The sequence below is a fragment of the Ovis canadensis genome, chromosome 26 (genome assembly GCF_042477335.2).
Source record: "Ovis canadensis isolate MfBH-ARS-UI-01 breed Bighorn chromosome 26, ARS-UI_OviCan_v2, whole genome shotgun sequence".
NCBI lineage: Eukaryota > Metazoa > Chordata > Mammalia > Artiodactyla > Bovidae > Ovis > Ovis canadensis.
Window position 1 is genome coordinate 30325693 of NC_091270.1, and position 13124 is coordinate 30338816.

Here is a 13124-nt window from a genome sequence, read left to right on the forward strand (position 1 = left end):
TCCTGTATCGGACAATGAGGTCTGAGGCTGAGTCCCTGAGATGCCCCGTCTCACTGATTTTTCTTCCTCAGGCCAAGCCCAGGCACGGGGCTCTTTCCCCACACTCCTGGCAAGTGACACTGAGAAACACGACAGAGCATGCCCTTTCTCAGAAATAATTTAAACACCATTCTGGTTCTGCTGCCTTCTTGGCTACGCTCTGTGTGCGTGCCCAGCCGTCTCCGATTCTTTGTGACCTATGGACCGCAGCCCGCCAGGTGCCTCTGTCCGTGGGCTTCTCCAGGTGAGAGTACTGGAGTGGGTTTCCATGCCCTCCTCCAGGGGAATCATCCCGACCCAGGCATCGAACCTGCATCTTCTTGGCCATGGATGGTTATCTTTAGGACCCTCAGGGGTGCATTTCCAGTTCTCCGTCTTCTGTCACCTGGTGAGATGCTGCCCGTCCGGTCACAACCGTGCTCCCAGCAGCACACAGAGGGGCCTCTGGGCCCTGCAGAGCTGCCGAGAGGCCTGGAAGTGAGTTGGGGGGTCGGGGGGGCTCCCTCTGTGTTTGGAAGAGAGAAATGGGTCAAGAGGATCTCCCCTTTGCCCTTTCATCTCCAGGTCACATGACCGAGAGCTGCCTTCCGCTATTGGTTTTTAACTGATTCTGAAGCAGGGTGGCTGAGAAGAAGGATTTAGATCCAAGTTGCAAAGAACTGGACCTGTTTGTCCAGAACCTGGGAGAAGGTGAGGTCTTCAGTGAAGGGCACAGGGCCGAGGAAGACTGGCACCCCTCCTCCCTGCAGCTTCTCCTCTCGCCGAGATTGCAGGGGCTTTTCGTGAAGGGGAGGTAAACCCACTGTCACCTGGGTGCTCCTTATGGGAGCAGCCAACCGTCCAGCCTGGCATTTCAGCCACAGCACAGCAACCAGTAACATGCTTCAGTTCATTTTTTGTTCAGGGCTGGATAATTTTATGGCTACTAATTCTATCTGCAGCCACACACAGAGGGAGGTATAAAATTAGCCCTTTGTCCTTTCACTGAAGGAAGCTTTTCAAATATTAACCCAGCAATCTCCTGCACAAGCCCCAGAGGTAACAGGGAGGGGGCTGAGGCTCCATAGGTTGATTTTACGGACACGGTGGAAGCTTGAGGGGTGAGCCGGGCGGCTTTCCCGAGGTCACGGACTTGGTGATAGAGTCTGGGATTCTGCAGTTCACATTTCTCACTCGAAAAGATATGCCTTGGGCTGAGGCCCCAGGTCTTAGAAAGAAGACTGAGACAGGAGGAGTCCAACAAATATCTCCTGTTACGAAAAATGTCTTATCCGTGAGCTTGGGATGTGACATAAATACAGAATTTTAATCATATATTTAAGAACAAGAAAAACACAGATGTACATGGAATTTGCTAACAGTAGAGAGCAGTGGAAAGGGGGAAAAAGACTCCCTCCATAATCACACCAGCCTCGGACGCTTACTACCCGTGAGGCTTTGCATAAAGGCATTTTCCTTTCCAGTCTCCGTTTCTTCCCTGTGAAATGGAGATAAATCTCTATCCTGTGCACAACCTTGATGAGTGAAGAGGTTAAAGCTTCACGTAAGACAACATTCAGCACAGGATCTAGCTGCGGGCAAACACCCAGCAGAGGAAGGCATCCATAGCCTCAGGGCTTCCCAGGTGGCTCAGATCCTAAAGAATCTGCCTGCAATGCAGGATACCTGTGTTGGGAAGATCCCCTGGAGAAGCACACGGCAACCCACTCCAGTATTCTTGCCTGGAGAATCTCATGGACAGAGAAGCCTGGTGGGTTACAGTCCATGGGGTCACAAAGAGCCGGACACGACTGAATGATTAACACAAAGGAAAAGGAAAGGGGGAAAGTTCCAGTCCACCGGAAGAAATGATACCCTGCCAGTCCTGTCCCATGACTGTCCTCTAAGGTACACACAGACAAAGCCAGGCGTGATGCCCATTAAAAATTTAACTATATATCATATTCATTTATTATCAATCCACAGGATAATTTGATTGCTACATGAGCTCATAAAAGCTTTTTCACCTTTACAAAATTAAAAAAAAAAATGTGCCACAAGGATGTAATAACTGCCGATAAACAAGAAAAGGAATCTTAAAATTATAAATTTGCTGTAGAAAAGATAAAAAACAATTATATTTTCTTTAGAATTTTACCTTGAATAAAATATTCCCCTGTATAAAAAATAAAAAAGCTTGCTCTGGTTAGAATTAGAGTATTTTTGTCTTCAAATCTGAGAATTTGCATAATCTTTCCAGAATAGTTTTCCTTTGTACCGCGTGGCATTCAAGCATAGCAGATTAGAAAGATTTTCTCTTTTTTTGTTGTTGTTGTTTTTTTTTAAAGCAGTCTTTTAAAATGGGACATTGGTGGAGAAGTTCATTTTCTTCTCCTCCTCAGGGATGTGGAACATGGCCTTTGAGGGGAGCAAGAGGAGGAAAGAAAATGAATGGGAAAGGAGGGGAGGGGGAGGAGATGAAGGGAAAGAGATGGGAGAGGAAGGGAAGGGAAGGGATGAAGGGTCAGGGCTGGGAGGGGAGGAGAGAAGGATAGGGAAGGGGGGTGCTGACTGTGCTGTGAAACAGAGCAGGATCACAAGAAGGTCTATCTGTAAGTGCTTTTAAGATAAGGTGCAGAAGCAGACTGCAACGTCGCTAGTACTGCCCTATGTACATATTCACAAGAATAAAAAATTCCAGCTAGTTCACATTTTCTCCTCCGTGTGGAGGCATCCATTCCACCATGCTGGCCTTGACCACAGGCAACGCAGCACCTCACTGCCCATATGGGGGTTGGTCCTATGACGTCCTTGAACTTGAGGGAGCAGCCCTGGGAGATCCAGCAGGCTCTAGAGATAACGCGTCTACCAAGAAGCTGGAGTCCTGAGTTAAAAAGAAGCTCCAGTACTGGAGTTGGACACAGCAATCAATGTTCTATTTTGTCAAGGCTTTTTCCCTTAAGATTCGTCTAAAACAGGTGTCAGAGAGAAAAATAAAATACAAACAAACGATAAACACAAAGCCAAGAAATCCCGACAACCACCAGGGGAAGTCGTAGGCTTATTAGTAGCTCTTGACGCGGGCCTGGGTGATGTCTGACGTCTTCTTGATGACGCTGGCCCGGGTCTCCCGGTCTGGGCGGCTGCTGCTGGGCGTGGGGCTCATGGGGGGGGCGAGGGGGAGGTCTGGGAACGGGGGCCAGGAGCTGTTGTAAGGCACCGGGCAGCTCTCCTCTTTGATGGTGACCTGGAGGTCGGGCTTGTTGGACGTGACGAAGGTGGCCATGCTGGGCAGTAGGTACGTGCTCCGCGGCCCCATGTTGCTGAGGTACTGTTTGCCTTCAACGTTCCTCTTCCGCCAGTGTGGCCGACCCTTGCAAAGAAAAGAATGATGACAGGTATTTCCTCTGCCCTTTCTCCAGTGGCTTTTTAAAACCCAGCCCCTTCTCCCCACGTGTTAAGTGTCTGAATTTAAGAGGCATGGAATAAACGAGAAGCTGAGTGACTCCACATCCTTGAACTGAGATCCATCCCCAGTCACACATGCCCCCCAAACACGGTTTCTCTCCCCCTCCCTCTTTTATTTTCAATCATCAATGCCCGTCACCCACCTCCCAGAAATCTAGCCGAGGCTATTCTATGAAGGCAGGAAAATGAAGCTGCAGCTTGGTTTCTGGTTCCCCTCTAATGCCAAGCTGCCTGGCCTGATTGGCAGGAAGCTCTGGGCCAGGATGGCTGGTGCGAGAGAGCGGCCAGGTCTTCACAATGGCCCCATCGGATCCCTGAGTCCAGCTGCAGTGTTTTAGAGGGAGGCGAGTGAGGTGCTCAGTAACAGACAGGGAATGCCCCTGGGTCGCTTTCAAATGGGTGCAGTTCAGAGCTCCAGCGTGCTGCCAACAGCTAGCTTCAAGGTGCGGGCGCCATTCAGGGAAGGAGCTAGAATTCTGACCTTGAAGAAACAGGGTCCAAATGTGCGAACACCTGAGCCTGCTGTCTTTTCAGAATTCCCAGGCTATCCTTGGAAGCAGTTCGCACCCTGGGAAATCGCTAATGCAAACAACCGCTAGGCAGTCTGTCTGTCTATAACTGACTCAAACACAGACACAAGGCAGGCTTCACAGGAATGCCTTCGCTCACCAGAGCCGTTGGCTGCCACTGTCAAGAGCCCAGCCAGAGAAAGGAGAACAGGAGAGGGACTCAGAATCCGACTGAACACGCACCTGGCCGGTGGGCATGGATGGCGGGTGGCAGGGACTCTAGGGACCTGGAGAGCTGCTCCGGCTTAAAGCACTTCCTGACATTGACCTCTCATCACTGCCCAGGGCCACCTGGACCTTCTATTTCTGCCCGAGAATTAGGATGTTTATGGCACTAAGAACATCAGCGTTTCCTGGCTTTTTCCTGCCGTCACAGCCTCCTTTCTTACTGAGACATCTCTCACTCTCTGCCCTCCCATTCTTCCCAAAGCCTCATTTTGTAAGCTGAAATCCAAAAGCACTGTCAATTTTACATTACGTATATTTCACCACCACCACCCAAAAAAACAAAAAAGCCACAAATGAAACTCATGATCAAAGAAAAGAACCTTCCCTAGCCACGAGGAAACCACCGTGCTGGTTGGGAAGGCTCCGTCCCAGCACCTGCTGGCGAGAGCGGCCCCGCCATGCTTACCTCCGAGCTCTCTTCGTCACTGGGCACGCTATCGGTAGTTTCGCTTTCTGTTCACAGAGAGAAAAACACAGGCCCATCATTCCTGTCGCTCAAACCGTTTGGAGACTCAGGCAGTGTTTTAAAAAATATGTATCAGCAACTTTTTCTTCCAAAGAAGTGGGTCACTAAATTCATAACCTCCGTCTCCTTCGCTCAGGTCAAACGCGTGTGCATGGGAGGTGCTGGGCAGAATCGGAATTCTCTCGTTCTGCCCCTTCGGAGAAAAGGTTGAGAGTGGAGGGATGGCTCATTTTCCCAGGGCCAGGCTACGTTTATTCATGGTCTCTGCTTCCCAGGGTGGGGTGCTGGGCCCCAGGGTGCCCGTCTGCCCCCCTGGTCCTCTGCCAGCTCCTGCCTCCGTGTCAGGCCCTTTCCTTGAGGCTGCTCCATCCAGGCCCCACACCATCCGTGGCAGCTGGTTCATTTAAATCCCAGCCCAGTCTCCCCAGGTCCCTCCTTTCCAGCCCAGTCTCCTCCCAGCCCCTCAGCGCTGATATCCTGGAAGGATAAAGGGGTTTATCTTCCCCCTGGCTTGCTGTGGATGCACAGATTCTAGGGGGGTTCCCGTGAGCCTCAGCTGCCGTGTTTACCTCCTCGTGGGGTTCCCTCCTCCGGAGGGCAGGAGGGGCCCGTGACTTGCTCTGAAACCAACGGAACGCGGCGGAGGCGACGGGCTGTATGCGATCACATTACATAAGCCTGAAACCCCGTCTAATGAGGCGACGACCTCCCTGGCTGGCCTTGAGGGGGCAGGCCGCCACGGCAGGGAGGCACCCGGACAGACAACCGAGGGGCTGCTTCCAGGCTGACAACCTGCCAGGAACTACATTCCAGCCCGCGCTGTGTGAGCCTGGGAGCAGACCCTCCCAGATCCCATCCTCAGATGCGACAGCCACCCCGGCCCAGAACTGGACTGCAGGTCTCTGCAAAGAATGCCCGGAGCCGAAGACCCAAGCCAAGTCACGCCTGCTCTCCTGACCCTCAGCAACTGTGGGATGATAAAGTGTGTTGTGTTCAGGCACTAAGTTCGTAGTTGTAGGCGGCAACAGACTCAGTTACCACCCTGATTCAGCCTGCCGGCTGTGAGAGACAGAGCAAGTGACTTGACTTCACGGAGGCACAGTTTTCCCCATCTGTAAAATGGGAATAGAAGCCCCTTCCAAAGAGGATGCTGTGCTCAGCCCAGGGCTCAGCACACAGCCCACATCCAGTAAATGCTAGAGCGCCTATGTCCTGAGCTCACTAGCCTCCTTCAACACTGGATCTGTACCACATACTCGGGGAACAGAATCAGGCAACAAACTAGAGGTGATATCACCTGTGCACAGAATACAAGGTTGTTTTTTTTTTTTCCAAGTAATTTACCAGTGTTCTTTTTTTATTTTTAAAAAAATATTTATTTATTTATTTTTGGCTGGGCTGGGTCTTCATTGCTGTGCAGACTTTTCTCTAGTCGCAGGGAGCAGGGGCTACTCCACAGTTGCGGTGCGTGGGCTTCTCATTGCAGTGGCTTCTCTCGTTGCAGAGCACGTGCTCCAGGTATACAGACTTCTGTGGCTGCAATTCCTGGGCTCTAGAGCACAGGCTCAGTAGTTGTGGTGCACAGGCTTAGTCACTCTGCGGCATGTGGGATCTACCTGGACCAGGGATCAAACCTGAGTTTCCTGCATCGGCAGGTATTAATATATTCTTCACCACTGAGTCACCAGGGAATCCCCAAGATTTCAAGTAAAAATAATTTTTAAAAAATGTTTACGCAAACGACCTTTGATTATTTTTAAGTAAAAAAAATTTTAAGTGTCTCAAATACTAAATTGATGGCACGCAGTTTTTCAGGGTTCACAACATCGAGAAATGAACGCACAGAAGGGAGAACTTCCAAAATACAGGGACACTTAGAGGTCACCTTCGGGGTCACTCACTTTACAGACAAGGCCTGAAGGGAAGCCGTATTAGTGAATGTTTATGGGGTTAGTCGGAGAAGGCAATGGCAACCCACTCCAGTACTCTTGCCTGGAAAATCTCATGGAAGGAGGAGCCTGGTAGGCTGCAGTCCATGGGGTCTCAAAGAGTTGGACACAACTGAGCGACTTCACTTTCACTTTTCACTTTCATGCATTGGAGAAGGAAATGGCAACCCACTCCAGTGTTCTTGCCTGGAGAATCCCAGGGACAAGGGAGCCTGGTGGGCTGCTGTCTGTGGGGTCACACAGAGTCGGACACGACTGAAGGGACTTAGCAGCAGCAACAGCAGCAGCAGCAGCAGTATGGGGTTAGTGAGGCGTGGGCCAGCACTTTGCCTGCAGGTCTCGTTCAGTCTCTCAAGGACCCTAAGTCAGGAAGCAGGTCCTGTCACCCCACCCCTCCCTCATTGGACAGAAGATCTTGTGTGTTCTCATGGCTTCTACTCCTTCCACTCCAAGCGTACAAAGGCCCTGGCCTCCAGCCTCCAACCCTGCTGGTGGCATGGCTGTGACCAGGTAGCCCCCAAGCCCAGACGGAGCCCTTCCGACCACACGGAGCACCAGTCTTAGACCAGCCCCCTCCACGAACTAAAGGCTAGGGAACAAACAGACAAACTGAGGCACAGAATCATTCTGCAAAGAAGCTGAAAGTGATGACACGGGGCCTACTCTGGGGCCTCTTAGCACCGTTCTCGGTCACTGTACTTCAGTGACTTCACCCAGGCCTGAGCCATTGCAGACAGCTGACCACCCGCAGCCAGAAAACTGGCCTGTCCAGCAGAGGAAGCAGACTCCCGGGAAGCCTTCACCCTCTTTATCAGGGCAAACCAGCAACGCCAGGCACAAGAGACCCTTCCCCACCAAAACACGTTATTGTAAAAACAACGGCAAGGGAAAGCACCCCTCCTGGCTTAATCTTCCAGCTATCCCAGGACTCCGAAGAGGAGACAGAAATCAGTGGCTGCCACTCCCAAGAAGAAAGCGGAACAGAGAAGTTGAGAAACCAGCTCAAGTGTGATGGTCTGAGTCAGCGCAGGGAGAGAAGACAGACCAGCTTTCTGATCCCTGGGCCCCGGGCACTGAGGCTCTCCTGCAGCTCCGACCTCCCATGAAACTTCAAGATCCCCTTTCCGTTTTGAGTGTTAGCTTCTTTGGGTTCCAAAGTCGAGGTTTCTCTTCCTTTCCTGTAGGTCCAGCCCCTCCAATTCCTCCTAATCACCCTCCAGAAATATTTCATCTTCTGTTCCTCTCCCCTTCAAATAAGCACAGGATGCCACCAGGCTTATTGGAAATGGGCAAAAAGCAGCAGGGAATTGAGTCACCAATGCGTGAAGGCTTGGGATGCAGTCTCTGGGAAGACTGTGCTGGGACCTGGCATGACCATAAACGGGACCAGAATGTTATCCACTTGTAAGTACAACTTCAGGGAAACTGCTGGAGACAAGAGGAGACACACATGCTCCAAACTTCTGTTTTCAGCTGATACAAGTGTTAATGGAAGAGCATCATTTCTAAAGGAAGGTCAATTCCCTCTGAAGCAGTTTGGAAGAATCTCCATATTAGCAAACTGAGATTTTTACGTATTTATTTTTTTAAAATATTTTCTTGGATGCTCCGCATGGCATGTGGGATCCTAGTTCCCGGACAAAGGATCGAACCCCTGGCCTTTGCATTGGAAGCGTGCAGTCTTAACCACTGGACCATCAGGAAGTCCCTGATTTTTCTAGTTTTTAGTATTTAAAAGAATGGCCTCGAGTGCCTTCAGCTTAGGAGCAAAGGATGCTTGAAGCCCCAGCCTGAGGATCTCAAACCCTTCTCTCTAGAAGAACAGAGGTACTTCCAGTGACTCCTGGGTCACTGGCTCAAAGTGCTTTGTTGGGGGCCACGCATACCTGTTTTCCTCTGTTTTCTTGGGTTTTACTTCACCACTGGTATTTTCACAAAACTAACAAGTTCACGGCAGCTGCCGCTTCCAAATCAATATTGTTGCTGACACATCAATATGAGTTGTTTTATTTTTCCTTTTCATTAGTTTCAGTTTGGTTTTTTATTTGCTTTGAGTAAAATGGAATTGAAAAAAAAGGGGGAGTTGCCTCCTAAGCATGGTCTGAGTAAGTTGTAGTGTTTACAGAGTAATAGCAGGCACCTAAGCAGTTTGATTGATCTTTCTGGTCTCTGTTTTCCCAGAAGCAACCAGGGTGAGAGGGAAGAGGGAGGTTCGGGTGCTCCCTTCAGGACCTGCAGTTTTACAATGATGCTAGTCTTAGGCTCACTCTCCATGTAGCCTGGTTTCTTTCTTTCTTTTTTGTTTTCTGCTCTATTTTTTTTTTTTTTTTTGGCTGTGTGGCCTGGCATGCAGGATCTTAGTTCCCTGACCAGGGATCAAACCCATGTCCCCTGCAGGGGAAGCACGTAGTCTTAACCAATGGACCACCAGGGGAGTCCCCTTAGCCCAGTTTTTATTGCCAGACCTTCTTAGGAACATGATTTGGAAGGAGACAACATGTCTTCAGTCACAGCCCTTTTGCACAATGACATCTTGGTACATTTTCTGGAAGAGTTGTTCAACAAGTTTTATTAGTAAGATTGACAAGGATTCTTTTCCCTCGATCACTTCCTCCATGACTTTCACTACAAGTCTCAATGAAAAGGTTCAAATCAGAGCCCTCTTTTAAAATATATATATATTTCTGTATTTGGCTGCTGTGGTGTGTGGGATCCTTTGTTACGGGATGCAGGCTTCTCTCCAGTTGCAGCACACGGCTTAGTTGCTCCACAGCATGTGGAATCTTAGTTCCCCAACCAGGGATCAAACTTGCATCCCATGCATTAGAAGGCAGATTCTTAACCACTGGACCACCAGGCAAGTTCTTCGAACTTGAGTCCTCTTAAAGCACTTTTCTTTTTGCTGTACCCAACAAACACAAGCCTGCTCCGGTTTCCTGACGGGCCCAAAGTCTTTTCTGCTGGTGGCTGGTCTCCCTTCTCTCAGTTATCACAAATCAATCCTTTGTTTTCTGCCTTCTTCTCCATCCTCTCATCCAGCCTTTCCCCCAATACTAATGTGATTTCTCTTACTAAACCACCAACAACATAATAAATAATCCCTGTTCACACACCGGAATCTTTAAAAATAAAAAGGACTCTTCTCTAGAGTTTCCCAAGGTTGGGCTTTGGGACGTCCGGTCCCAGAATAAATTTTCATGAATCCAACTAAAATTTCACGTTGTCTTCAAACAACATAATGCAAGTGTGCGTGTTCAGTAGTTAAGTCATGTTCGACTCTTTTGTGACTCCATGGACTGCAGTCCACCAGGTTCCTCTGTCCATGGGATTTCCCAGGCAAGAATACTGAAAAGGGTTGCCATTTCCTCCTCTAGGGTCTCTTCCCAACCCACGGGTTGAACCCACGTCTCCTGTACTACAGGCAGACTACTTACCACTGAGCCACCAGGGAAGCCCACAGCGCAAGTACGTCCACTCAAAGAAACTGTCCCTTTTTTTGCTCAACATCACATTTAGACCACGGAGAAGACTGACTTGCAACAATGAATGTGGTTTTTGTAATACTACTGGGATTCTATTTCAATGATCAGTAAGGAGGAAAAAAATAGCAAACAACTGCCTCCAAATACCAGTTTCCTAAATGAATGAAAGTGGTTAGAGGAGGCTGAAATTCACTTGAATAGTCCAAACAAAGGGACCCTGTCATGAAAAACAGGCAAACAGCCTATTTTTTTTGTGGAGACCATAAACTTTAAAAAGGAACACAACCAAGAAGCTGTCTTTCCTAGCAGCAAGCTATGGAATTCCTGACTGAAAGATTTTAGCTACCCATGGTCACGAACAGGTAAGTTTCTGGTGTGTCCTGGGTTCTAGAAAAGTAGTAGTGATGACTTACCTTGGCTCTATCCAATAAGCCTCCCTGCAAAGGGTTCTGGAGAATTCAGACAATGAAAACAATGGAAAGAAATAAAGGCCAGGCTGAAACACCAGGCTCTGAGCAAACCCCCGCTGCCTGCCAGCCTGGCACTAAAATCCTTCTTTTCAAATCTTGCAAATGTCCTGAAAAGGGTAGTGACATTTTCATTTCTCTCTGCATGAATCAGCTGTTCTTGGGATTCTTCTGCGAAGGCAAAATGCTACTGCTGGCAGAACAGCAAGAAGAGGCCCTTCCAGAATCCCCAAGAACACTTCAGAAAACTCTTACTCAACAGATAAATAGAAAAGTTGATTCTAAAGCACTAACCCCTTTAAAAACAAAACAAACAAACAAACAAAAAACGATGTAATAATGCCTACAGTGCATGAGACACCAAGTCACACATTTTCAGCCATGGTCAGGGAAACAAAAGCAAAGTGGCTGAGAGTTTCAGGTTTCAGTTATCTCCACTGTAAAATCAGGGCAAAAACACTTGGCTCTGCCTCCTCTGGTTGGCCCTTGAGATCCTGGCATGTGGACTGCTCTGAATGGCAGAGCCCCTCGAGTTCCTACAGGGCAGCATGGCAGTGCAAGGGCTAAGAACAGTATCAGCCACGCGTCGGTCCCACTGTGCAACAGGTTGTCCATCTCTGGACACACTGCTTCACCCCAGCAGCCTTAGATACTTAATTTTTAAAGACATAATAATGACAGTACCCAGGGTTATTCTCCTGACAATTAAATAAGCCAGTCAACATCAAGCACTTAGCATAGTTTCCAGGGCACAACGAACACGCAACAAACAGTATCGTTACAGTTTCTATTACAGGGACTAGTACACACAGGAGTTCAAAATATGTTTCATGAATAAATAACTGATGACAAGCTTAGCCTGTTTGGCAGATTATAGGCCTCTTGTAGCCAAGGTTGCTTCTCACTTTCCTTTTATGTTTGCAGCACAAAAGAAAGTCAGGACCTTGAGGACATTCTGCGAAGTGAAATAAGCCAGTCACAAATGAACCAATACTGTATGATTGCACTTATATGAGGTACATAGAGTAGCCAAATGCAGAGAGACAGAAAGTAGAAGGGGGACTGCCAAGGGGCTGGGTCGGGGGGCAGGGGATGGGGAGTTACTGTATGTCAGGCACGAAATTTCAGTTTTGCAAAGTGGAAGAGTTCTAGAGATGGACGGGGTGCTCCTTGCACAACACTGTGAAGGCACTGAATGCCGCTGAAACGTGCACTTAAAAATGGCTGAAGTGGGGGGACCTCCCTGGCCGTCCAGTGGTTAAGACTTCTCGCTCCCACAGCAGGGGGCATGGGTTCATCCCTACGCGAGGAACCAAGATCCCACATGGCACAGAGCATGGCCAAAAAAAAATCATAACAAAAAGGCTAAAGTGGTAAATGTTATACTACGGATATTTCACCACAATTGAAAAAAATTAAGTTGACATGGAAGCAAGTTGGGGTTCAGGAAGCAGAAGGTTAATTTAGGGGCTGCTAATGTACAAACAATGTGTCACATGAATCCACCTAATTCTGAAGCCGACTCTGTGCCAGTCACTGGGGTGGTGCCCAGACTGAAGGACAGGCTACTGGCAGGACATAAAGAGCCCTGGGAAGAATTCCTGACCTGAGCGACTGTGGTTATCCATCAGAGGACATCCACTTTTTACCTGTAGTATCTGCAAGGAATAACCCTGACTCAGACCTTACATTTCATAATTATAACCGAGTCCCAAAAAGTCAAGTGGAGATCATCAGAAGGAGGACGTAAGACGTAATATTGGTGGAGGAAGGGAGCCACCACTTTATCCTCTAAGGATGGGAGAGCCCGCTGAATCTGGTCCTAACACTGTGACATCGGGGCCAATTTCTGCCAGTCTGGGGACATTCCCTAGAGAGTTCAAAATGCCCAATGAGAAGCTCTGCTAAACTGAAGAAGTGGAACCTATGTGGAGATGACAAGGAAACTTGGCAGAACGAGAGAATGGAACGTGGGGTCTGCAGATTCAGTTCAAGTTCTGACCCAAACACTTACTGGCCTGGAGCAATCCCTTCACTTCCCTTCACTTCCGATGAAGGAACTGCAAGAGGTGATCCCTAAGGTCCTACCCAGGTGGGACAAACTCAGATCCCATGAAAAACACCCTTCCAAATTTCTGATAATGTGTACAAATAAAACAGACACAGATGAACTGTTACACTGGCCAAAACTTTCGTTCAGGTTTTTCTGAAACATCTTTCTATAACATCTGTAAAATCGAACATACTTCCCCCCCAAAGAAATCTTCTAATTTATTAGTCATGTGTGAATATGTTATGGGCGATCAAGTGAAATGTGACCAAGACGTAGTACTGTGAATAAGTGTCTAAGAAAATGTTGCTTGAGAACATTAAAGCCAGAGTAATTCCAGCCAGAGTAATCCTTAGGACGGAGGAGAGGTTCTCTGCTGTGCTGGCAAAATGTGTTAGACTAAAGGACCTCCCTGCCTTGTTCCTTG

General features: G+C 48.5%; 1 protein-coding gene across 4 annotated transcripts in view; it reads right to left on the reverse strand.

Annotated features, from left to right (window-relative positions):
• Positions 1 to 1326: 1326 nt before the first annotated feature.
• Positions 1327 to 13124, reverse strand: part of IRF2 (interferon regulatory factor 2) — an 84568-nt gene continuing 72770 nt past the window's right edge. For all 4 annotated transcript variants that reach the window (XM_069573200.1, XM_069573201.1, XM_069573202.1 and 1 more), the window contains 2 exons: positions 4690 to 4736; positions 1327 to 3391 (listed from right to left, as the gene is read on the reverse strand). In XM_069573200.1, coding sequence (XP_069429301.1) covers positions 3083 to 3391; positions 4690 to 4736 — 356 coding nt within the window. In that variant the 3' untranslated portion in view covers positions 1327 to 3082. The remainder of the gene's footprint in view (positions 3392 to 4689; positions 4737 to 13124) is intronic.